The sequence below is a fragment of the Planococcus citri genome, chromosome 1, assembly GCF_950023065.1.
Source record: "Planococcus citri chromosome 1, ihPlaCitr1.1, whole genome shotgun sequence".
Classification (NCBI taxonomy): domain Eukaryota; kingdom Metazoa; phylum Arthropoda; class Insecta; order Hemiptera; family Pseudococcidae; genus Planococcus; species Planococcus citri.
Window position 1 is genome coordinate 53,752,166 of NC_088677.1, and position 24,980 is coordinate 53,777,145.

At 34.5% G+C, this 24,980-nt stretch overlaps 5 protein-coding genes and 1 long non-coding RNA gene across 13 annotated transcripts in view; 3 read left to right on the plus strand and 3 right to left on the minus strand.

The window, feature by feature from the left end:
* The first annotated feature begins 185 nt into the window (after nucleotides 1–185).
* Nucleotides 186–974, plus strand: LOC135832757 (cytochrome c oxidase subunit 5A, mitochondrial). Its single transcript, XM_065346220.1, has one exon. The coding sequence runs from the start codon at nucleotides 323–325 to the stop codon at nucleotides 878–880; it is 558 nt and encodes a 185-aa protein (XP_065202292.1). The 5' UTR covers nucleotides 186–322; the 3' UTR covers nucleotides 881–974.
* A 3,264-nt stretch (nucleotides 975–4,238) lies between these two features.
* Nucleotides 4,239–15,249, plus strand: cyst (cysts). Of its 3 annotated transcripts, none has more exons than XM_065346205.1 (29): nucleotides 4,239–4,460; nucleotides 5,046–5,266; nucleotides 5,343–5,431; nucleotides 5,503–5,686; nucleotides 5,752–5,893; nucleotides 5,972–6,179; nucleotides 6,256–6,461; nucleotides 6,907–7,038; nucleotides 7,389–7,491; nucleotides 7,745–7,871; nucleotides 7,945–8,027; nucleotides 8,112–8,212; nucleotides 9,620–9,691; nucleotides 9,772–9,818; nucleotides 9,917–10,008; nucleotides 10,088–10,192; nucleotides 10,266–10,571; nucleotides 10,649–10,807; nucleotides 11,316–11,470; nucleotides 11,547–11,679; nucleotides 11,750–12,029; nucleotides 12,255–12,436; nucleotides 12,522–12,681; nucleotides 12,753–12,934; nucleotides 13,041–13,252; nucleotides 13,334–13,544; nucleotides 13,613–13,978; nucleotides 14,055–14,408; nucleotides 14,484–15,249. In XM_065346205.1, exons 2-29 carry the CDS (start codon nucleotides 5,155–5,157, stop codon nucleotides 14,658–14,660), a joined length of 4,680 nt encoding a protein of 1,559 aa, XP_065202277.1. In that variant the 5' UTR covers nucleotides 4,239–4,460; nucleotides 5,046–5,154; the 3' UTR covers nucleotides 14,661–15,249. The 3 variants fall into 3 exon arrangements, with proteins under 3 accessions (XP_065202277.1, XP_065202278.1, XP_065202279.1); XM_065346206.1 differs by having other exon boundaries at nucleotides 5,755–5,893; XM_065346207.1 differs by lacking the exon at nucleotides 6,907–7,038.
* On the minus strand, nucleotides 10,119–12,313 carry LOC135832758 (uncharacterized). The gene is made up of 2 exons (XR_010556371.1): nucleotides 12,189–12,313; nucleotides 10,119–12,046 (listed from the first exon to the last, which is right to left on the minus strand). It is a non-coding gene; the product is annotated as an uncharacterized LOC135832758 (long non-coding RNA).
* Nucleotides 15,250–16,261: 1,012 nt separating the features above from the next.
* Nucleotides 16,262–20,258, minus strand: Naa35 (N-alpha-acetyltransferase 35). Its single transcript, XM_065346223.1, has 13 exons — nucleotides 19,849–20,258; nucleotides 19,648–19,745; nucleotides 19,433–19,581; nucleotides 19,129–19,352; nucleotides 18,902–19,058; nucleotides 18,625–18,832; nucleotides 18,370–18,551; nucleotides 18,106–18,297; nucleotides 17,891–18,031; nucleotides 17,637–17,815; nucleotides 17,346–17,562; nucleotides 17,020–17,274; nucleotides 16,262–16,946 (listed from the first exon to the last, which is right to left on the minus strand). Coding segments are annotated over exons 1-13 (2,160 nt in total). The 5' UTR covers nucleotides 19,851–20,258; the 3' UTR covers nucleotides 16,262–16,790.
* Nucleotides 20,259–20,487: 229 nt separating this feature from the next.
* Nucleotides 20,488–21,978, plus strand: LOC135832767 (uncharacterized). Its single transcript, XM_065346238.1, has 3 exons — nucleotides 20,488–21,009; nucleotides 21,323–21,512; nucleotides 21,581–21,978. Exons 1-3 carry the CDS (start codon nucleotides 20,626–20,628, stop codon nucleotides 21,877–21,879), a joined length of 873 nt encoding a protein of 290 aa, XP_065202310.1. The 5' UTR covers nucleotides 20,488–20,625; the 3' UTR covers nucleotides 21,880–21,978.
* A 193-nt stretch (nucleotides 21,979–22,171) lies between these two features.
* lft (lowfat) overlaps nucleotides 22,172–24,980 on the minus strand; it is a 34,669-nt gene continuing 31,860 nt past the window's right edge. For 3 of the 6 annotated variants that reach the window (XM_065346234.1, XM_065346236.1, XM_065346233.1), the window contains 2 exons: nucleotides 24,480–24,660; nucleotides 23,759–23,898 (listed from right to left, as the gene is read on the minus strand). Coding sequence is in view for 3 of the 6 variants with exons in the window: in XM_065346232.1 (XP_065202304.1) it covers nucleotides 22,610–22,677; nucleotides 22,766–23,014; nucleotides 23,196–23,898; nucleotides 24,480–24,611 (1,152 nt within the window). In the remaining 3 variants the exon portion in view is untranslated. Of the gene's footprint in view, nucleotides 22,678–22,765; nucleotides 23,015–23,195; nucleotides 23,899–24,479; nucleotides 24,977–24,980 lie in introns of those variants that run through there. The other 3 variants (XM_065346232.1, XM_065346230.1, XM_065346231.1) reach the window with 2 other exon arrangements.

A 24,980-nucleotide genomic window follows, 5' to 3' on the forward strand; every position in this document is an offset into this window, starting at 1 on the left:
CGTTCCATGTGGCTCCATGAAAATTTTTAAAAATTTTCAAAAATGAAATAATTCAATTCAAAAATCAAAATTGAAAAAAAATCGTTTACCGCAACATTAGTAATTATTTTGTTTTTCTGTGTTTTTGCAATTTTGATTTACGGTAATTACCATTCATGACGAATGATGACCTTTTTTTTTACATTCCTTGCTTTTCTGTTGTTCTTGAAGTATCCTTTGATTCGGTGATGTGATAGGAATGCGATAAAATTTTCTTCTAGTTCAAGTTTCGTCGTAATTTTTGGTTATTTTACGTCTGTGTAGTGATTTAATATTATACAAAATGCTTCGTACCGTCGCTTCATCATGCAGAGCACATTTAAGCAATACTTTAACCAAGGCGTATCCCACCATCGGAGTCGGTTGCTATCGAATGAATTCTTCCGCAGTTCAGGATGCCAGTGATGCAGCGAAAGCTGAAGCAAGGAAAAAACTAGAAGAAGTAACTTCGGTAATCGGAAAATTAAAGAATTTCTATCATGAGCCGAATTATAATAGCGAAGAATTCATCAAGAAATATTGCGATTTCTTCAATCGCAAAGAAATCGATTCTTGGGAAATACGTAGAGCGATTCAAGATTTCGCTGATTTCGATTGTGTTCCTGATCCTGAAATTTCGGTTACTGTTCTTAAAGCATGCAGGAGATTAAATGATTTCGCTTTAGCTGTTCGATACATGGAGCTCTTGAAAGACAAATGTGGTAATAAAGTGAAGGAATGGTATCCGTACATTTTACAAGAACTTGGTCCAACTTTGCAAGAATTAGGAATTAGTACACCCGAAGAATTAGGATACGATAAACCTGAATTCGCTGTCGTGGATGTAGATGACATTCACTAAAAAAAAATGTGCGTTTATTGTATGGAGATCCATCTAGTTACTGTTATTATTTTTAAAACATTTATATTACTGGTAAAATAAATAATAAGAAGTACTCTGTATTGATTGATTTCAAAATCTTCATGTAGGGTGGATTTTATTATTTTATTGTATTCATAGCTGACTGCTGACATGAAATATTCTCTCTATTCAAGTTTCTACTCGCAAATAATCGAAGTGAATAGAAAATAGGCGATTTTTGGAAACTCATAGTTGAAACTCGATTTCTGATGGACATGTACAATTATCCATCGACCTTTTAGTTAACCTAGACGACTACTCCAATGCAAACTAAGGCCACTGCGTCGGCTAAGTGCGGAAGGGTGCCTCGTGCAACTCGTTACTTGATACCTGTGTAAAACTGCCTTTCCACTCTGAGCACCATCTATCAGTCCAAATGTTCAAACCAAAAGTTATGTTACCTCAAGGCACCCTTCCTATCACCTAAGATGCCTTTAGATTTGAACTTGGAATGATAGATGGCACTCAGTGTGGAAAGGCAGTTTTACACAGGTATCAAGTAACGAGTTGCACGAGGCACCCTTCCGCACTTAGCCGACGACTGGTTATGTCGCCAACTCTGTGGATTTCAAATTAGAAACAAACGCATCTGCGCATGTCTCAGGAATTGATGCTAGTGATGTTGATATTTAGAAAAATTTCATATCGATATATCACGATATTTTTCCAACAGATATCGATATATCGACGATATATCGATATCTTCAATATTGCCTTAAAAGTACCTATTTTTCCCATTTGTATACTCAGTCATTCTAGTTTAATTGCGAACTAACAACTGCAAAAAATTTGGTACGACAAAAAGTTTTTTTATAGATTTTTAAAAAAGTGAGAAAATTTTTTTTTGAAAATTTTTTAAAAATTTCTTTCTAATTTCAATTTTTACTCATATTTTTGGCTGTTTTCGTGCATTTTTTCCTCAATTTTTGACGATACGATATATCGTCGATATTGATTTTTCATATCGATATGTCGATATTGGATCTCATATCGATATATCGTTTAAGATATCGATATATCAACACCACTAATTGATTAGTGTTGGGCAAATTCGCGAATATTCTTTTTTTGCTTGCGCATGCGCAAGAATATGCGCATTTTCTTGCGCATATTCTGCAGATTCTTTTCAAAAAATTAGAACATTATTGCTTAGTTCAGAGATAATAGGAAACTTTCCATGAAAAGGTTTCAAATTATTAAGGAAAATTGGAAATTTATAAAGAAAAGTAGTAATCAAACTTGTAAAATGTGAAAATTATAGAAAAATCTTTAAATTTTTTGAAAAAAGTCATGATTTTTATTTTTTTGAGAGAATATTCTCCAAGCATTTGAGAATATTCGCGAATATTCGCGAATATTCTCAGATTATGCGCATTGAGAATATTCTCAGGCCAACACTATAATTGATGCTTGTGAACAGTAAACGGAAACACCACCAGCACCCCCACTTCCGCCCCTAATCCACTAACAACAAAATACACACACACGTTTCCTGACACATGCGCAGATGCGTTTGTTTCTAATTTGAAATCCACAGAGTTGGCGACATAACCAGTGGGATAATTTTGCGTATGAGTAGCCGTCTAGGTTAACTAAAAGGTCGATGCAATTATCAACACAGGTCATCCAGGGATGCGGAGCGGAATGAATTTCGTTCCGGGTTCAGGGTTCAGCTCCAGCATGAAAAATAATTCTGTTCCGGGTTCCTACATCATTCCGCTCCGCTCAAAAATATCGTTCCGTTCCGGTTTAGCGTTCCGTTCCGCTCCGATTTTTCTTTTTTGTTTTAGAGAAGGTTGCATTCAAAGTACATCAGAATTTTCATGTTCTGAGCAAAAATTGAAGTTGAAAATGTTGAAATACCCGAAATTTTAAAAAAATGGTTGAATTAGGCGCGTTTTAATGAAATTTAAAGTCCACCTCACTGCTCACATGAGAAATTTGAATTTTGATCGCTGAAAATTGCAGCTTTGTTCCAAAAGTACATTGTATAAATGGTCTTTTTCATGTCATTTACCATGTCTTTTTACAATTTTCTAGTTTATTGAGGTAAAATTTCAGCAAAAACACCTTTTGTTCACACTATAATCTTGAAAATCGTTCATTAAAGGTCAAAAAATTTTGTTAGGTCGGAGCTTTAAAAACCCAAATTTTTATTCCGGTTCGGTTCCGGTTTCGCTCCTGCATATTTTTTGAAAGTTGCTCCAGGTTCCGTTCCGCTCCGTCAAAATTCTCCCAAAAGTTAGGGGTTTAGCGTTCCGGTTCGTTCCGGTTCAGTTCCGCTCCGCATCCCTGACAGTGTTGCGGAGCGGAATGAATTTCGTTCCGGGTTCAGGGTTCAGCTCCAGCATAAAAAATAATTCTGTTCCGGTTTCCTATATCGTTCCGCTCCGCTTAAAAATATCGTTCCGTTCCGGTTTGGCGTTCCGTTCCGCTCCGATTTTTCTTTTTTGTTTTAGAGAAGGTTGCATTCTAAGTACATCAGAATTTTCATGTTCTGAGCAAAAATTGAAGTTAAAAATGTTGAAATGCCCAAAATTTTAAAAAAATGGTTGAATTAGGAGCGTTTTAATGAAATTTAAAGTCCATCTTACATGAGAAATTTGAATTTTGATCGCTGAAAATTGCAGCTTTGTTCCAAAAGTACATTTATATGATCTTTTTCATGTCATTTACCATGTCTTTTTATAATTTTCTAGTTTATTCATTGAGGTAAATGGTAAAATTTCAGCAAAACACCTGCAAATCGTTCATTAAAGGTCAAAAAATTTTGTTAGGTCGGAGCTTTAAAAACCCAAATTTTTATTCCGGTTCAGTTCCGGTTTCGCTCCTGTATATTTTTTGAAAGTTGCTCCAGGTTCCGTTCCGCTCCACCTAAATTCTCCCAAAAGTTAGGGGTTTAGCGTTCCGGTTCGTTCCGGTTCAGTTCCGCTCCGCAACACTGGTCATCAGCTGAAGACGCTGAAGTACAGGATTTTCAAGTTCTTCATAAGATTTAATAAAGTATAAAGTATTCCATGGCTGAATGTGAGCGTTGTATTTCTTTTACTATGCGCGCAGTACCAGTATTTTATGTTCTTATTTCGTCGACGCTTTTTAGTTTTTTTTTTCGAAAAAACTAAAAGAAAAAATGATTTGATTGGGAACCACTGTAGTGTGATCACTGAGCGCTCGTACCGTACGGGTCGAACAGGTACGGTAGCGGTACGGTTACCAGTCGGAAAAGAACGAAGATTCTATCCGAAAGGATTGTCTAAATTGATTTCCGAACATGAAGAAACATCCGAATCGCGGATTTCAAGATGTTTTCTACACTACATACAAGTACAACACAACTCCTGTATGCATCGAAATTGGAGTATTTTGATGGTGTTGTGAAGTGTTTCAATTTTCTTTTGAGTAAATATTTAATTTGGTTCGCGTATCAAAGAATAAACCATAAATTATTACTTTTCCAGTCATGGGTGTAATGAAGTTATTCTTGAAAGTGTTCAACTGGTGAAATGTTGCAGAAAAAGAAGTTGGTTTACTTTTTAGTTAACGTACACACTCATTTTTCCCAGTTCATATTTCAGTAGAAAATTTTTCGATTATTGACCACTCAAGTACTTTTCCCTGCTGTTGATTTTTTAAAGCTTGAAGTAAAACGAAAGTATCAATTCTCATGTGTATGAAATAATTCCTGAAATTCCCAACCCTGTTTAACAGTTATATTGGATATTGAAAATGTTATGTTGTAAATTTTAAATGATTAACATCTATTCATAAATTTTCCTTCGATGTAATTTAGTACTGTATCAATTGTCTAATCAATTTTGTTCGTCGTTTACGCAGTTCTTAAATTCCATCTCGTTATTGAAAGAAACTCGTCAAGTCCTTGTTCTTATTTGGCCTTTGTACATGTAATACGAGCTACGTATATAAACTTGTTGATTTCTTAATTTCTCTAACAAAATTCAAATTTTCAATTGCATTTGATAAAAGTTTCACTTTGGTATAAAATTGTTTGATTGATAATGAATCATTAGTATTTTCTACTTGAATCAAGTTTGCTTTCTCATAATGTTGATTTTTGCTCATGTTTTTACCATTATTTACTTTTTAGATTGGATACCGATGCACGAGAAGTAGGTTAGCCAATATGGTGCTGAAAATCTATCCGTGTTCTTTAATTTCAACGCAAAAGCATTATTAAAAGTCTGCTAAAAATAATCATGAATACAGCAATATCACCTATGAATACCTCTGTTCCTACTATTAGTGTTACTCCCCATACCTCCGCAACTATCAGTATTACTCCTGTAAATAAACAGTATTCGGTTTTAGGTAAGTAAATGTATTGCTTTTTAGCCAAAGTAATAATTGAATGAGTAAAAAACACTTTCAATGTATTAATTTTCAGAGGAAAACCTTAAGCAATTGCATGATATCGTTGAAGTAGTTCAACACATGAAAGATGTCAACGTTGGTGCTTTATCGGTTAATAGTCAGGTACTGTAAAACCACCGTGTGTTTTTAGCCTAAAAAACGAGACTCTCGACGTTGATTATATTCTTTCACAGATTTTGAAAATCGGTGAGCAATGTATAAGGCTGAGTTGTTCCTGCCCTTCCTTAAATGAATTAAGCTCTGATGCAGATGGTGTAGGTAACAGTGTTACTTCGTCACCTTCTCACGCGGATTTATCGGTGTCATTTAGTACGCCTTATATTTCTGTATCTTCTTCGGGATTGCATTTAAAGCAAAGTTAGTAAACAATCTACACAATGTATTATTCATAACTGAGTATAACAATTATTACGTTTCATCAGCAGACTCGGTAGATTGGAAAAGCAGTGGTAAAATTATTAGTTCGTTGAATAGTGGCGAAATATTACGACGAAGAAGTTGGGCGGCTTTGGAAGATTTATCAACTCAAAGAGAGCTGGATCGCAAAATAGGAAAGCAAAGAAGGTACGTGGTTATATGTACGTGTATTGAATCGTCAAATTTCATTCCATTATTTTATCGATTACCTTTTTTCTATTTTAGTGTGAGTTTAAGCAGTTTGGAATCCGATGTCGAAGACATATTCTTCGATAACGGTAGCTGCAGTAACTTACCGTCCACTGTAACGACGCCCACTAATCGAAAATCAAGTGTTGGCCGAGTTGTTCGATCTAATCGATATAGTACTACTAACGGAGGAACTGCTACCGGAAATGTATCAACTCATTCTCTTAATGAAGCCGATTTACAAGTATGTGTTTTTTAATTCGTACGAGACTCGTTCAGTCTTGAGTTTTCATTAATATTACTTTTTTCTCACACGATAGAGCGATTTTAATAAAATACGTTTGAAACGAGAAGAAGAAGTTCGTCTTTTACAAGCTCGATTGCCTCTACAAAAATCAGTATCTACGCCATCGATATTAGCAATAGCTGCACGAGACCCTTCATCTTCTTACATCATATCGAATGAACGAGCCATTACCACTACGAATAATGCAGTCAATAAGACTACTTGTTATATGTTATCAGCGTAAGTATAATATCAATCCGCGAATGGGAAAAGTAGTAAAAAGCATGCTATATTTCACATCAAATTTTGTACCAAACACTCGTTATTTTTAAATTGGTAGTTTTCCTTATTTTTCTGTTTTGTTTTTTTTGCTGATTGATCGCCTGGATTTTAGGTGAAATTTTTTCACTACCGTGTGTTCAACTTTTTCATTTTTAAAAAGAAATTGATTTTTTTCAATCATTTTCCTTTTTTTAATTTGTTTTATATTCGCATACTTTGAAAATGCGTAGTAATACTGGTATAGTTTGAACACACGTTATGCACTATTGAATCACTAGTAATGCACCAAATACAACAATTACCGGAATTGAAACGTATTCTCCAAAACCGATAATTAGCATTTGCTGACGAACAGCTTTAGTTTTACGAGTAGGCATTAGTTATAGAAATTATTGCTTAATAGTCAAAGACCAAGCGGCACCGAAAGCGAAACTGAAGAAGAAATGGTTTCATTGCTGGACGATACAAGACTGCGTCATTTTCCATATCCCGACGAAGTGGTCACAAGTACTGCTTTTGATGGCTTTTTACGAGAGTGAGTTTTCAGGGCTTATAATCATATTTATTTATTATCCCATTTCAACTTTAACCAAACGAAGTTGCTTGATTGTGTTTGCACCTTGTATTTTGCATTAGTAGTTCTACACTTGTGCACTGAAGTTTAATCGCACTGAAAAAAAAAACGTCTAAAGCATTGTAGAGAGCTTTTTTTCCATTATTATTTTTATGACTTATATTCGAATCACGAAAATATCATAAATATAGAGTGATGCTTGTAAATTTAAGAATCACTTGATACAAATTCGTCCGAAATATTAATTTTTTTTTTCTAATTGAAGTTTTTCACCCAACTAACGGTTTTTTTATTCTAATATTCATTTACAGGAAAACATGTGCAGATGGTAGCGCGAGTGGTAATAATTATTCGTACGATGATAGACGTGAAAAAAGAAGGAAACGAGGGAGTCTATTTTTCCGTAAGAAAAAGGTACGTGGTTATTGATTTTGATATAATTTTCAACTTGACAACAATCATTATGCACGCTGAATAAACAACGACATGTTTAAAAATGTAATGATTGTTTTTAAAATGAAACCTCTTGTTGCCGGTCAACAAATAGCTCATTTTGTATCGAAAGGTTTCATATTCCGTGATGAATTTCTTTCAATTTGACGAATATGAATGATCGCTCAGATGATTTCATTGTAATATGAAAGTTGTAACGTTTCTGATGTTTCAGGATAAAGCCAAGAAATCAAACGGAACTCACAGTTGGATTTCAGTTACTCACGGTAACCTGAGCTCCGTTGGATTGTGTGATTGGTGTTCGAAACCAGTCGAAACAAAACACGCTTTGCATTGCGAAGGTCTGCATTGAAAATCTGAATTCTATGTATTTAATAGTATCAATATTTAATTAAGAACCCTCTTTTATTTTAGGTTGTTTAGCTACTGTTCACCAGGCTCTATGCTTCGAGCATATTTCTGGCACAGAATGTCCGCAGAAAATGAAACATTCTAAAGTACGTGGAATGATTTTACTTCTCCAAGGAAGCATTGGTATCCGAAATGATATTCTAATCTAAATATTTTCGCTGCAATCTTAGGTATCTGGAAAAAATTCAGGCCAACAGTCGCAAACGAGTAAGACAACGAACAAGAAAAACAGCAACGTATCTTCGATTGCAAGTTCCTCGCAAGGAAATAGGTACGTATGGTTAATTAGGCGCCATTTCGATGGCTGAACAGAAAATTTTTAACTGGTTACCTAAACTTATCGACGGTTAATCGCGCGTATAACATCTTGACCGATCAACGTTGCTCATAATATGTATTACACCGTTCACCCCATTTTTTACGCGTCTTCGCGATCGAGGAAATACTCGTGTCTTATTTTCTTCCCTTTTGTGTATTTCCTTTAAAACGAAATTGTGAAATATTGTCGTATTGCAATTGAGGATTTATCTGTGGTATGGTCGTTATGTATTAGGAAATCATTCGCATCTACTACATTGTGTTATTCACCTTGGAGGCGGGTAGCGAATAAACTAGGAGTAAAGTAAGTGAACGATTGGAATTCCGCTGATTTACTCTCTGTTTCTTTTTCTCTATGTATCTCTCTCTATATATTTCTCTTTGTCTGTCTCTGTTCTTAAATTATTGTGTGCAGTAGAATGGATCGATTTGTTTTTTACATAGATCTGCGAGTGCTGTAAACGTTGATGCGTCTCTTACTAAAGGGCTAATTCTATCTTTACGTTTATCTCTATTGATCTTTGTATTTTTTTATTTATTTTTTTTACTAAGGTAATAAGTCGTATTTTGAATAATTCTTTCGCTTGTAAACAATTATCGTGGAAACGAATTTTTCAGTAATTTCCAAATTTAATCTTCAGTTGAATTAGGGCTAATTTTTAATATTTGTAAGTAATGTATTAGTTTAGTGAATGCGCTTTACTTTAGCGTTTGAGGAAGCATTTATATATTTGTTGTTTTTTTAATATTTTTCGTTTTTGTGTTTTTGGAACTTCATTGATTAGGAACGCCCGGCTACGTAATTTATTTTTTATTTAGAATAATATAAGGATAATATACCGTTTACGTTTCTATACGCGTTTCGATAAATTGAGCAAAATTTCGAAAAAATTGAACTATGATATCGATTATTCATTTATAAGTAAAATTTTCCCGAATCAATGGTTCTTGTTTATTTAGAATTCTCAGACGAGTTACCTATAAAATGTAAACAATATGTTATCCTTTTTTCTTTCTTTTGGAGAAATACTCATACAAGATTTTTCAGTCGATTGTAATTTGTTCAACTCTCTAACAGAACGTAGTATTTGGCTTTAATTCTTCGCTTTTTTTTTTGAAACCCAACTTCGATATAGCAACTAACGTTATATTCATATCGAATTGAGAATGTTACCTTAAGGTCGGTTAGATGTTGATGTTAACATACCTAATCTAGTTTCAACCAAGGCCTGTTGAGACTGAGCCATTGTATTTTTTTTTTTTTTAAATTCTTGACAGTTTTGGAAATTTGATTCGGATGAGTATTGAACTGCTAAGAGTACTATCTGAAACTAATTCACTTTTTTCCTTTTTTTTGCAGTCCTATTATCAATGAAGAAAAAGAAGATGCGTATTTCATTAAAAATCAGCATAATGAAGATCACATCATTAGGTACATAAATTCGAATTTATGCGGTTTCTTAGTATTGAGTTGAACTTGTTTTAAACTCGCGGTTTGATTTTTTTTCACAGTTACAACGAAGAAGCCCCCTTGGTAGTTCTGGAATTTTTAGATGAAGGTAAATTTCAATTACTGTCATCAAGGAAAATTTAGTTCCTGAAATTATGAGTCTTTTGTTTTGAAATCATACTGATACAAGAATATATGATTTTTCAGGCCATATTAGCGCGAACGACTTGGACACCGAACCTTTTCTCGGATTACAAGATGAAGAGCCGGATACTTGGGCTCCTTCCGTTAGCAAGGATGTAAGCTTAATTTTATTTCACGTTCGTCCGATCTCTGGAGTTTAAAATTATAATTTTTAATGAACATTATTTGCGATAGATTTTGAAGAAACTTAAAGAAAAAGAAATCAAACGACAAGAACATATATACGAGTTCATATTAACGGAAAAACATCATTGTCTTACTCTAATCGTCATGCAAAAGGTAATTTCCAAATTTGTGCCATTGAGAAATTCTCTTAGTTGATTTTCAATTAAAATATTACGTTCATTTATAGATTTTCGTCGACGGTTTAAGAAAGTATTTCAACCTCGGTGCAAATCTTCATCGAATGTTTCCACGCCTCGCAGAACTAACCGAAATACACTTGAAATTTTTACGAAATCTACGCAAGAAGCAGAGAGACGCCGTTGTTGTGGATTCCATTAGCGATATTTTACTAGAACAATTTTCCGGATCCGCTGCCGAACAGTTGAAAGCTGTTTATGGCGAATTCTGCTCGCGACATAGAGATGCCGTAGATATTTACAAGTATTATTTACAACACGATGCCAGATTCGCCGAATTCGTGAAGTATTGTCAAGTGAGTGATAGATTCTTGAAAGGAATATTAGTTTCGTTTGCAACATTGAGTAATTTTTGTTTAATTTTTGTAATCAGAATAATCCCTTGCTGAAGAAGAAAGGTATACCTGAATGTATTTTATTCGTAACGCAAAGATTGACGAAGTATCCATTACTTATTGAACCATTGATCAAAACATCCAAAGAAAATAAAGTTGAAGTAGACAAGTTAACCGGAGCGTTGACGTATATCAAGGTTCGAATTATAAATATCGTTTTATTTTTGATTTACGAGAAAATCTTGGTAATTAGCAATTCGGGTCGAGCTGAAATTCCGGTATCAGTAGGAGCTAACCAAATTTTGAGCTGGCGAAGTTGATTTTTCGAGCTTTGGTGAATTTTTGAATGATCGACGTGTGTCGAACTTGCGACAGGATTACATTTTTAGCTGCTAGGTCAATTACGGCGTTTTTTGGAATAATTTTAAACTTTTGACGGAGGCTTCAAATTGGCTCAAAAGCGGTCGTAAAAGATTTGGTAGAAAACAATTTTCTTTCGTTTGGAAATAAAGATTTAAAAAAATCAACTTCAGCTGATGGAAATTTAGTTGTCAAACCTGCATGGTTTGCTCTTTCGTAGAACCGAATTCCAATTCGATCGGAATTGACTGATCGTGAAAGTTTCTCCGTGTTTAGTTGCTGCTTTGTTTTTTTTGTTGTTTTTAAATTTGTATTTTATAATCTGAAATTGTATGGGGTTTTCAGGATATATTAACCGAAGTTAATTCTCGAGTAGCTGAAAAAGAAAAAGAAGATAGGAAATTGGAAATCTATAACAAAATTGAAGCGAAATCCTCCACGCAATATCGTGGAAGTATTTTCAAAAAATCCGATATCCTATCAAATAATCGGAAATTGAGGTATGTATTGTTTTCAAGGATATTTTACAATGTAGTATTTTTTTCTTGATCAATTTTTCTATCTATGCTTGAGCAGATTCGAAGGTGAAGCGCATTTGATGCAAGGTCCTACCAAAAAGCAGTCAGTTCATGTAATCGTATTGTCGGATATATTATTATTTTTAAACGAAAATAATAATAAGTTTTCCTTTTTCGCCCCCGATCAAAAGGTTGGCTTGAGAATTTTATTTCTGAAATCGTATTCTACCTCCTTTTATAATTTTGACAATTTCTGTTTAGCCTGGTGTAATTGGTCTTCAAAAATTACTCGTACGCGAAAAAGCAGGCACTGACTCGAAAAGCATTTACTTAATATCCTCCAATCCCGCAAACCCAGAAATGTTCGAATTGAAAATCATCAGGCCTAAGGAACAAAAAGTATGGATCGAGTCGATCCGAAAAGCTGTACAGAATTGCGTGGATGATGAACAACAAATGGAGGATAATAGGAGTTGCATACCCAGCGAAGAAATGCAGAGACGTGCTCATATTTCGCAACTGCATGTGCATCAGATTGTCGGTAAGTAATCCATTAATCTGTAACGAAAGTTTTCGCCTCAATTACCCGTTTGAAATTCGAAAAACAAAGTGATCCAATATCTATTAGAATGAGACATGAAAATGAACCTATTCAGGTTTTTATTTGACAAAAGATTCTAATACATAATAGGAAACGTACCATTGTCAAATCGAAATATTTGTAACAAATGGACCCGTGTTTATTTTGCAAACTGTCTCATTACAGGTAACCTGCGCCAAAAGGACGTCGAACAGGCGTTAATTTACGAAGAGAAAATAGCTTTATTGTTGAAATTATTGGCAGCTGCCGGCGTGGATATCGGTATGGAACGACCTTCCTATTGTCATTTGGTATCCGAGCATATAGACAACGACACTATACGCAGAGAAGTGTACAATACCATTCAAGTAATTTTATCAATCAGTATACTTACGAAATCGATTCTAAACTATGGTAATTTTGTAATTACGTCGATTTTATTTTTATACGTAGAAAGTCAATCAGCTTACCAGTTCGTTGTACATATCGGGAACAAATTTATCGCGTAGTGCCAGTTCGGTCGGTGAAAGACAGAGTAACGCGTATGTTTCACCCATTTTACCAAAAAGAGCGGAAACTTTCGGCGGGTTTGATAATGCTGCCGCGTGTAAAGGTGAGAATCGCAATGTAATTCATCGAGAACTCGAGATGATGCAATATTCTAATTTTTTCATATTTTTTCAGGCTTCATCGCCGGAGTAGGTAGGAAATTTTCGCAACAGTTCCAAAAGAAAGTATCAAACGACGTGTATCACGATTCCAAAACACATTCACCGTCTTTACCTTCGAGTCCTGTCAGCACCCCTGAACTACTTTCGCGAAAATTGGCTCCCAACTCGACCGGAAATAGCAATAAATCTATAGCGGTTAGTGTGATGTTTCCCCTGCTCCTTCTTGATCGTTGCAATACGAAATGATTCGACGAGAGTTTAATTAACGGATGATTAACGTTTTAACGACGTTTTATTACAGGATTGCGGCAAAAATACGATAACGCCGCCCAATATTACAGTATCGCCTCTATTGCAACAAGATTCGAGGCAGCTGAGCGCGTCATCGTCGCAGCAAGAACTGCCAACTTTATTACAGTTTGATATCGAACAACAGTCAGCCATCGTGCAGCTTACCAGCCATATCTTTACTCTGGCTTCAATAATCGATCAACAAATGTCTTCCATCGACAGGTAATACTTCATTTCCCTTATTTGTATCATTGCTACGGAATATCTCTATGGAATTATTAAATTGACCGCGTCTGTTCACAGCCTCGAAGCGCAGCTTGCCTTCTGCAGACATGAATTGAGTCATCCGAGTAACGAGAAAGATAGAAGACCTATTTATAAGCATAATCAACAATTAGAAGAGTTGAGAAACTTGCAAGATAGATTAACTCATGAAAAAGAACAATGGCAACGCGAAAAAGAAAACGAACAAAGAGAATTGGAAGAAAAAAGGAAAAAACTGGAAGAAAAAGAAGTACGCTCGAGTGGATTTATTTTCGGTGCGATTAAATTTGTAAAAATGATACTAATTTCTTGTTTTAGGAAAAAATTAAAAAAGACAAGATCGATATCGCCCAACAGAGGGATCAGTTATACGAAAAATTACAGATATTGAGCATGAACGCTCAAGGTGTAGTAATGGACGCAAACACACCGTTATTAATATCACCATCGGCGCCTTTGCCACCTTCTGGATCTCCTTCGAATTCCACTTTACTGCACAATATCCCATTGCCATTACAATCGCTACCCGTTTCATCGTCGACGACTACATCGATGCCATCTACGACATCGCCTAAAGATGGCACCTATAAACGTCGTACTGATTCAGTTCGTCGGAACCAGACACCTACTTCGACGTCGAATCTTCTACCTTCTAATTTATTCAGCGCAACCAACGAACAAAAAGTACCTATCGTGCACATTTTGCTCAAATTACGTAGTGATTGTTTTTTTAAAAAATGTTTGTTCAATGATATTTCAGGCAGCGCAGCAGGGTAATCTACAAGTTAAGCAAAAGTTACCGTTAAAATTGGCTAAATTAGGAAGCGGTTCGACAGTGAATGGAAATAACACCTCGAGTACCTCCGCTTCTTCAACCGTTACGTCGCCTTCTATTTCTGGTGGCAAATCGCACCAGCAGATATTACCTTGGAAGCTACGAGAATCGAATCCGTCCACAACGAATGTAATACCCAGTGCAACGGAGGTCAGACGCGTTTGCGGAGTCAGTGGATACGAACGATTAGTATCTGCAGATGCGCCGTCCGCCTCATCATCTGCGTCACCGTCACATTCCAGAACCGGGTCTAGTCCGGCGATGATGCAAAATATTCGAGTAAATTTGTTTTTTATATTTCTATCGTTTTTTATTATTATTGTTGTACTCACTAATGTGATATTCGTGTTGTAGGTATCTTCGCCTTCGAGCACAGACAATAAAGACCCGGCCAAAGCTGAGCGAACCAATACGTATCCGAAAATTCCCGAAAAATACCGCATATCGTTAGGGTCATCGACTTCGGGCACCGATACGGTTTCTAAAACTAAACCTTCTTCGGCGGAAGAAGAAAAAGTAATATTTTTCTAAATCAGTTCTCTCTCATAGCTGCAATCTTTATCAACACAATTCTATGTGGTCATTTTCTTTATTTTCTCGTTAGCGTTTTTAATTTGTATTATATCAATCTACGTTGTACTTTTTATTTATATTTAGTGTGTAAAATATTGAATTTAATTTATTTCTTGGAGAGTCAATGAAACGTGCACATTCCTTGATTCCTCTTTTCAAAAGTATTCGAATTTTTTTGATACGAAAATTTAACTTTTAAGAAATACCTACCTATTGTATAATAATTTACGTATGTATTTATCATCATTCCTAAAATTCGAGAAAAAAAAATACTGACGTGAATTGTATGTTGTGATGGTTTGAATTTTTTTCTTCTGAATAATGGTTGTGTTTGAAATGAAAAGTAATTTTTTTCGTAATAATTACGTAAATAGGTTATAAATCACATTATCGTTGGGAGTGGCTGTGTTGTACTTACGTTATTACTATTTAGAAATCAGTATTCGTTGTTTGAACAAACCTATTTTGTTAATAATTTCTTGTTAAATTTAACCAAAAAATACAATCTACCGATGATTTTATCATTATAATAAAATGATAGTTCACAGTTGCTGTTTTTCATTTTTTCTCATTCATCATCAAAATAATCAACCCCTCCCCCCCCACACTCGTAAATATTAACGAGGGAACCTCTCGATTTGTCTGCCTTTGATTTGAACGGGCGTTGAGACCACGGTCCGGTGTTTGGAAAGAGCATCGTCTGAAAGCACCGTAAACGAAATTTCAGCTACCTACATAAATTAATTTTTCGATTCTTGATAAATTTTGGAAAATCCCAAGTCAATCATTTTCAAGATTTTTTTTCTTCAAATCTACATTTATTTAGTAAAAATCATGAAAATCGATCCTGAAAATCTTTCGAATCAGAATTTCTACATTTCGAGCCATTCACGAGGCATTGATACGGTTTTCGATTTCTTTAGAATTTCAAAATTTCTCTAGAAGGCGTGAAAATTAATGACTTGTGACACGTATTCGACCTGCTGAACATGCTTAGCCACATATCTGAGCCAATTTCCAGACAGGATACCTCAAATGCCAAAAGTCATAAAATCAGAAATTCTGTTTGCGAGGAAGTTTTTGAAATTTGTACGAATCGCTATATCTAATCACAAAGCAACTCCCTCAATCAGAATTTTCTTTTCGTTTCGAGTAAAATTCTCGTGAAATCGGTTTCCAGACTAATTTCCATCCTTTTTTCTGAATAAAGTAAGTACCTGCATTAGTACATTTTTTTTTTTTTTGGAGAGCTTAAATCGCCAAAAAGGTCAATTTTATATTTTCAAAAATCTAATCTTCAATATGGGAGTTTCACACTATGTTCTTTCCAAAAATCGCAATCCTGTTCAAATCGGAAGCAGACACGTGGAAAGGCTTCATTGTAATTATTCGGTTTGAACTTGACTAATATCAAACGCCACCTTCACATTTTCAATTCAACTTCATAACCCTAACATATTAGATGAGTTCTGATAGGTGATTCATTGAATTTGAATTGAGAAAAATGACATGCTGTCATCACGTAGGGGTGTATGGTCGTTGCATTAATTAAATAAAAATACCGCATGAAAAAAAGAGTTTATTTGTTTAGTTATTTCATACTTATGAATAGCGGTCGAATTCAACTTGAAGAAAATGGTAATGGTCGTAAAAAAAGTTCAGTTGAATTGAAACGATATCAGTGGAAAAAAATACTCTCGATGAGATTATTAAACCGACCAATTTGTCTTTGGCGAAAATGCATTTGCACCTTATTTACCCCACAGTTGCGGTAATGCGAATATTTTCCATTCGACATGTTCCTAATAAATGTTGAAGTATATCTTAAATTACTCGTATTAAAAATTGAATCGACAATATAAAAAAAAAAAAATCGAAAATGAAATAATAATGAAAAAAAGATCAACGTTTCAACGAGAAAATCTACGCGTATTTTATCGAATGACTTGACAATTTCGAACTAAATTTGACACCGCCCGCGAGTCTTTTAATATTCAGAACACCATTAAATAATATAATAATAACAACAACAAAAAATTACCATGTTAATAAAACACAATTAGTTTTAGAACTACAAAAAACAACTGTTTAATTGGAAACCCTGTGATTCAATTTAAAGATAGGAAAGTAGTGATGAGACGAGAAATCGAAATCCAACGTATGCTCGTGGCCTCGTTTATGACCACTGGCTAGCACCTTCAAAACTACGAAATTAGTTTTGACTACTTTCAATAGAGCATTAACCTATTAAAACACGCGTATTCATTAATATGCTATTCGCACATAAAACAAATCGAAGGAGGAAAATCACACATACTTCATTATCTGGATTCGTAATCGATTCCAAAACCGTCCTAGCTTGGTGATATAATTTGCTAGCGGAGAAATACAACGAATCTATGCCAGTTTCCTTAAGACGATTGGTCATTTCGTAGAATTCCGAATATTGTACTAGAGGAGGTGTGAGCAACACATTGAAAGCTGAGAATCGATGATCGTAGCGTACTTTTTCGTTATCGAATTCGTAATACGGCGGACGAATTTTATTCTCTAGTTGAAAACCAATCATTGCCTAAAAATTCATGAAAAAAGTCATCAAAATTCATTTCAATTTTTCAAATTGAATTATGGATAAAAATTTACTTTATAATAAGCTCCGCAAATATTCTGCAACGCTTGACAAATAGCAATTTCGCCACTATTTGAACGTATTTTTTTCTTCTTATTGACTTTATTACGACGATTATTGCCACCAGCTCTATGCTTCATGTTTTCGTTGGCAAATTCTTGACTTAATGACATATTTTCCGCCCGTGTCAACGCAGAGATTAACCAGCCATATAGGAACTCGTGTAAGTACCTAAAACAGACATCTTAAATGAAATATCTACATCTAAAAGCTGATTATTATATTAAAAAATCTCATTAATTTACCAAAATATATAAGTATACTCGTGCGAACTATACAATTCCAATTCGAAACCAGATAATAAATACATGATCATTATTTTCAGAACGTAGTACAAAATCCACGTTCCAAAACATGCTAAATGCGGTCTAGGAGGTTCCATGGTGATTGAAATATTATGTAAATACACATCTACTCGTTCAGCCTAGAAATCAAATTCAATATTAATATCAGCGAGTGTTAATGAAGAAACCGATGAAAAAAGAAAAAGGACAAACACCTCATCTTGAAGCGCAGCGTAGTCTTCCAGTAAGTGAGAAAGTTTATCTCGTTGACGAGCTCGATTATGACCACATAACTGAATGAAAAGCGTAAACGGACGTACACAGTGACTGAAAAACGCTTCCACGTTTTCTTTGGCCTAGAAGCGAAAAGAAACAAACATTAATACGAAAATGGATAACTAAGATAACTTCGTAAAATGCATTACTTTACCTCATCTTTATTCATTATCAACGAACGAACAGATAAAACTGGAGGGCAAATGAAATTTTTGGCAGTTTCTCGTAGCACGTCGATTATATTTGTCGTTCCAAGTACTTTGCCATTTTCAGGCATGTATAACACTTGCATAACCGATCTCGAAACAATACAAGGATTTGTACGACTAAGTTCGATAAAATAATTCTGAAAATATTAAAACACAATTATTATACAACCAATTCGTCTCTTTACTCGTATAAATTCAGTCAAACGAACCAAAGCATCGTGAAATGACGTATAGGTAGTTATTCTCAAAACTTGTTTTAACCGAAACAGCAATTGTTCGAAATAATGAAACGAATCAACATTGCTTTTGATTTTCGTGTAACGAGGAAAAGTAGGCGGTAATAAACGTTGATTGATCGTAGCATCGAATCCTAATTCAGACCATCCTCCACCTTTAAAAAGGTAAACTTTTAGCTGAGTGCGATGAATAGGTATTTTTAAGACACCGTGACTTCTATAACTCACCATCGGTAGTCGAATTATTCGAATTACTATCGAAATTCGAGGTGGTTTTCAATAACGTAGGTAGTACTTCGATACAGGTAGTTAGAAGATTATAACATTCTCCGATACCGTCGCTAATTTGAATCGAGTCTTTTTTCAAAGCTAAAAATAATTGGTAAAACAGTCGCATAAATCGGATTCTAGCATTCAATGCAATGGCCCATTCAATCTGAAAAATTCGTCAAATTATGATCTATCGAAGATATTTTCTCGAATAATTCTGCGAAAAACAAATTACTTCTTGACTAGGAACATTTGACTTCGAATGAATCATCTCATTCAGTTCAGCTTCAACATCTCTGAGCAATCCACACGTTCTTTGTTCACTAATTTCTGGATTCAGTCTATAACCGTACATGGCAAGCTGAAAATCTTCCTCTTCGAAAACCATCCCTCTGAAAGTACACTACACAGTCAAAGACATGACTTATTTGGAATTTTAAAAAAGAACCATAACGAACATACCGGCTTACAAAATCACGAATGATATCGATTATTTTGTACATGCATATACAAAATGCTTTCAAAGGCCGACATTCTATCAAATAAGGTTTATGCATATATAAATTTGTGAATACAGTTTGTGCTAACGAATGTCCTTCCAACCAAGAAACAAAACACGATAAAGTTCGATCCACTATCACCGTTTGTTCATTCAGCGTTAAACCTTCTAATTTTACTCGTCCTTCCTGCAATAAGAGACTTGAATTAGAATCAGTTGTATTAGTACTATTCTATGATTTATCACAATACGTGAATTATAAAGTACCGCTAGAGCTTGTTCAAAATTGAGCGTAGGCTTTCCGCCGCGATTGCATAGCATGCCTGCGTCCATTTTTGGATCCATCATTTCAATAGCGGACATCGCTTCGAATAATCCGAATAAATCATCGTGGAATAATTCTCCCAGTTTCAGAACTGCAATAAGAGATATGGTTATTCTCGGCGCCATAAATAAACAGCAATACGAATGATTTGACTTACATGTAACTGCGTCGAAAAATTCGCTCGTGATATCAACCCAACCGACACTTCCGTTTTCCAGCAACATGTAGTTCTTGAAATCTTTCAAGACGCTTTCCCTGTGAATTATCGAAGCGAGTCATACCATTAAAAAGACTATCGGTGCCTAAGCTAAGGTTACAAATTAACAATTCGTTAATATGTACTTTTGCAGATACTTACATGGTAAGACGTTCTCACTTCAAGTGATTATAATGAAGACGAAGTTTGTTGAACAGTTAGATCTGAATTGTGATTCTTGATCCTAATGGAATTGGGAGATATTCGTAAATTTAGCAAGAAAATCGGAAATGGCTGGAAACATATTTCCAGCACCGTTTGATGGTTATAAAATAAACTGAATAATGGATTTCAGATGAATTATCAACACACGGTTCATTCAAATGCAATTCTAGTTCGTCAGAATTTCATTAAAATTTTAAAAATACATTTTGAAACATAATTTCTGATATCAATAGCGGCCAAGATCAATACTTAATTTTAGTATTCAAAAGACCAAAAGTTCAGAAACTTGCAAACTTCATGGAAACATTACAAAAACTTTGTTTGGTTCGGAGCAGTTTTTTGTGAGCTTTTAGGGGTTAAAGTTCAGACAGTGCTCTACCGGCGTGAGCGCTCCGGCGATTTCAAAGCGGAGCGGGACGTAACGAAACGCGAACCGTCCAACTTCAATGACTCCCAAATCCGATTTTTTTTTGAAAGCTCTTGATTTTGTTTTTTTGTCACAATTCCACAAGATGGCGCTGGTAACAAGAAGGGACAAAAAAATTTCAAAATATTTTTCCAAAAAAATAATAATCTAGTCGGACTCCAAAAAAATGATAAGACGAGCAAAACAGACAGATAATTTCGGTTTTGGAGTTTTGGGCTATTTATGTCCGAATTGTTCAGCATTTAATTTAATTAAGTAATCGTTCACTTTCATTAGTATTTTCCGAGATGTTGGGATGTAAGATGAAAGCAGTCCGTGCAGCTTGCGAGGGTATTTTAAAGTCATTTTGTGAAAAGAAAGGGACATTACATAGGAAGTATTCTACCCACGATTCCCGTTTGCTGGATCATAGTTACGTTTACTCATTAGGAATCAAAAATCTGAAATATTCAACCTTCGTTCATAGACAGCCGCACTATTTGAATAAATTTCCGGTTCGATGGTACTCAGCACAACCAGCGACCGGTTTACCACAGCTAACCAAGCTACCTCAAGAGGTGTTCCCTGGAGTTCTCGCCCCTTTTAGTAATTTCTTCCTTACGTATCTGGTGATAAGACCATTCGTTGACGGTTCTTTCGAATTGAGAGAATTTGTCGCTGCTTCTAAACAGGTACGTGTAACGAATCACGGTTGTGTGATACGTTCATCTCGTATTTGAAGATATATTTCCAAGTCAATATCGTTCGATCGTTTCATTCACGATTCGCTGTACATATTACGTTTATTATTTACAGTGTCATCGAACACTATCCCGATTACTGCTCAATAAAATTGCATTATTCGGTATGAAAAATCAAACTGTAGGTACATACACGAACATATAATATGTATATCTTTAAATACCTATGAAAATGAAAAACTAATGTAGGTATCGGTCTCTTCATCGCAATCAACCCGGTAATTCTAATTTATATGATTTTTAGGTTGTTCAAATTGTATCTCGTAAATTAGCCTCCGACGATGTCGATGGTTTGGAAGATATGATGACATCTGCAACACTTCAAGAAGTAAAACAAAATCTCCCCAGATTTACTGAGAGTCAACGTCAAGAGTTGGCTATAGATCAAGAAGATATTTACATTACCGCGTCAACTGATATGATTTTTCAAAATGGTACGAAACGTGTAACATCTTGAGCGTTAATTATTCCGATGATTTTCTAAAATTATTTTTTTTTCTAGATCGAGAACATGATAAAAAAACGCTCGAAATATCGATGGTATACCATGTTATGCGAGGTTTTAAACACATGAAGTTTCAAGGTTTTAATCCTTTTCAAAATATGCAAAATCCGCAACAACAGTCTGATTCGGCTGAAAACCCTTTTGAAAAATTGAAAGTAGACGAAGATAAAGCGTATATTCTCAATTATAAATTTATTAGAGAATATTCTGGCGGAGTGGCCAGCGACTGGCTGTTAAATGGTCTTAATCATTATAAAAAAAGTCAAATAGCTGTACAAGGGTTTCCTTCGTTTTAATCCACGTTAGTCCGTAAAGATAGTAATTTCACCTGTTATTGCGTCAATAAAGTGTACTTTTTAAAAAAAATAAAATACCAAGTGTTCGTTGTTTCTAAATACGCATGTTTATCGATAGTCAAGAGGTTTACGAGTACTATAATCTGTGCAGCATCTGCGTTTTCACACGTGAACAAAATATTAGTGTTAACAGGTTTATAAATTCATTGACATACTCTTTTTTATTTACTAACTCAGGGTTAACGCATCGTCTATCGTTGCTTATTCAAGTACAAAAACAATAATGAATAAATTCGTTCTTAATCTTTTTTAATTTTTTTTTCTTCTTAATCAAAATATGTTGTTCCTTCTTATTGGTAAAAGTTGTTTATTAGTCAGATTTTCTCAGTACATTACAAAATCACTATATACAGGTTTTTTAAAAAAAGAAAGAAAGAAAGAAAAAGGAATAAAAATAATAATAATTGACAGGGATATTAATCGAGTTAATATTAATTTGATTACATTCTCCGGGGTACGAAGAAAACATAGAATCCTTTTTATAAAAAATATATGTATATAAATAAAATGAAAAGAAATAAATACACATAAAAGAACTTTTTAACAAAATAATACTCAACAAACAAGACAGATAAGGAACATAAACTTGAAAAAATAAAAGGTAATTTGAAAAGTTTCTCCCAGCATCACGCAGCACATCGAGTTTTTCAGGTAAAAGATATGTATAATGTTAGTAAGAAGCGTTGTTGTTCGCTATGTGTTCATGATGATGATTATGCGCTCTGTTGCTGTGACCTCCTGAAATTAAAATATAAAATATTCGATATAAATTTGGTATAAAAATAAGACGACCTTACGGATTAAAAAATAATAACGATAAACCAACCTATTAACTCTAGGACAACCATAAAAATGAATCCTGACGCAATAAAGATCAATTTCGGTAAACCAGATTTTGATTGATGCGTTCTTCCATGATGGTGATGATGTTTATGATTATTGAGCACTTCGAAAAATGTCACATATAAAATAGTGCCAGCGGCTAGTCCTTGTAAAGAACCGATGATCGTTGACTGAAACGGTAATGAACCAGTTTCTGATAAGAATGAGGTAATCAGGGTACCGAGTAAAACGCCTACAAAATAATAAATAAAATCACTCTACAATTCAAGGACATGTTTGAAAAAACAGGAAATAAATTTCGCTATTTATAAAATATCATTTCCAAAAATGAAATAATATTTCATTTGTCAGAAAATGACGATTTTATAAAAAAAGTATCGAACATTTCTGCGAGAGATTCAAAAATAACTCACCTGCCGGCGAGACCAAAGCGAAAACGACGATATACATAATGACAGTCGACGCTGATGGACAGCTAGCTACCATTTCCATACCAATACATAATAAAATGGTACATTCGTGAACGGTAACGGCTAGAAATAGATACCAAACGTCCGCTACATCTATGGCTAATCCGATCGCCAATCCTTCCATGACCGAATGAAAAGATAAGGCTGTGATTAAAAGAAAGTTTCTCAAGTTACGAGCGTTGTTGCCTTTCGTATTGTTATTGCACTCGTTCATATCTTCTCTTATCATAGAATTCATTTCTAACATGAGCCCATTATTGGCAGTCACACTAACTGGTAAACCATTTCCATTGCTATCTCCGCTCATTTCCGCATTCCCGGCGCCTATTTCTTTATCACGATCATCATGGTTTTTGCCAGTGATCTCTATACCAGACATTTCGTTCAATTTGGACGATATCAGCGCGCCGGATTTCTTTACTACTTTATGCGACGGTTTTGAGAGTAACACATGTTTCACTGATTCTTCGATGACAAACACAGTGAAAAATCCAATACAAACTAGAGTTTCGGCGTATGGAAACTGGTATTTTTCGTCTAAGCCTTTCATCAGCTCTTCTCTTACTTCTGGTATCATGTGAATAAAACATGTTGCTAGTAAAATACCGCCACTGAAATCCATACAACCGGAGACACTCTTGTCGATCTGTAAACAAAAATAAAAAAAATTGCTGATTAAGAATACTTATTAAACGAACGATTATTGCTTGTAAACATCGATTACGTTGAACCCTATTTGCGTACTACTATGAAATCAAGTAGGTAGTACGATTCTTCGGCGGCTATATTATTATTATGTAAATATTGTAAACTGCGTATGTAATGAAAACAAAAAATGATAGGCAAAATAACTATTATTGTCAATTGCGGCGCGATCAAAATCGTCTATGATCCGAATTCTTCGAATATTTCCGCATTCCTAATCTTATAATAACAATAACGAAAATGAAAACGCAGTAGTGAGATATTATTCGCAATGAGATGACATTTCGAATAAAATTTAATCACGTTAAAAGAAAAGAAATTCAATCAAAACATGCATAAAAATGCACTTTCGTACAGTCATTCGCATGTAATTAAAAAATTCCATGAAAATACTAAAATACGATAGTTAATATCTCCATATAAAACATATAAATATTTACTCTACCATAAAAGGATATAAAGATTATAAAAAAAAATGAATAAAATTATACGCTACGAAATAAAAACAGCTGAAACACTAACCCATGTTTTCACGTTGTCCATTCCATACTTTCTTTTGATTTTTCTCGATATTACAAGAGGGCATAATCCGGAGATCAGTCTAAGTATTGTCAAAAGCGCGAATACGAATAATTTTGAGAGATACAGCTGCATCCTGAAAGGTTCTTATCATACCGATTTCAATAAAAATTCTTCCCTATAACTGAAAAAATTAATATAAAACATTAAACTACATTGACTAAACTCGTGTACTGTTCGTTGGGACATTTTCACTACAGTAGATAGATCAGCTGCAACATTCACACATTTACATAAATGAAAAAATTATTAGGTTTTTTAAAACATTAATTGCGGGAAGATTAATTAAAGGTAACCGAGATGAAATTTAAACTTTCCACTCTCAACACACAATTGGTATCAAGTGCGGATCCGATTAATCTATCATCAACGACTCTATTGTATGGATAGAAATTCAATAGAACCAACTGCATAGAGACGAAAAAAGCCATACTTGGATAAAAA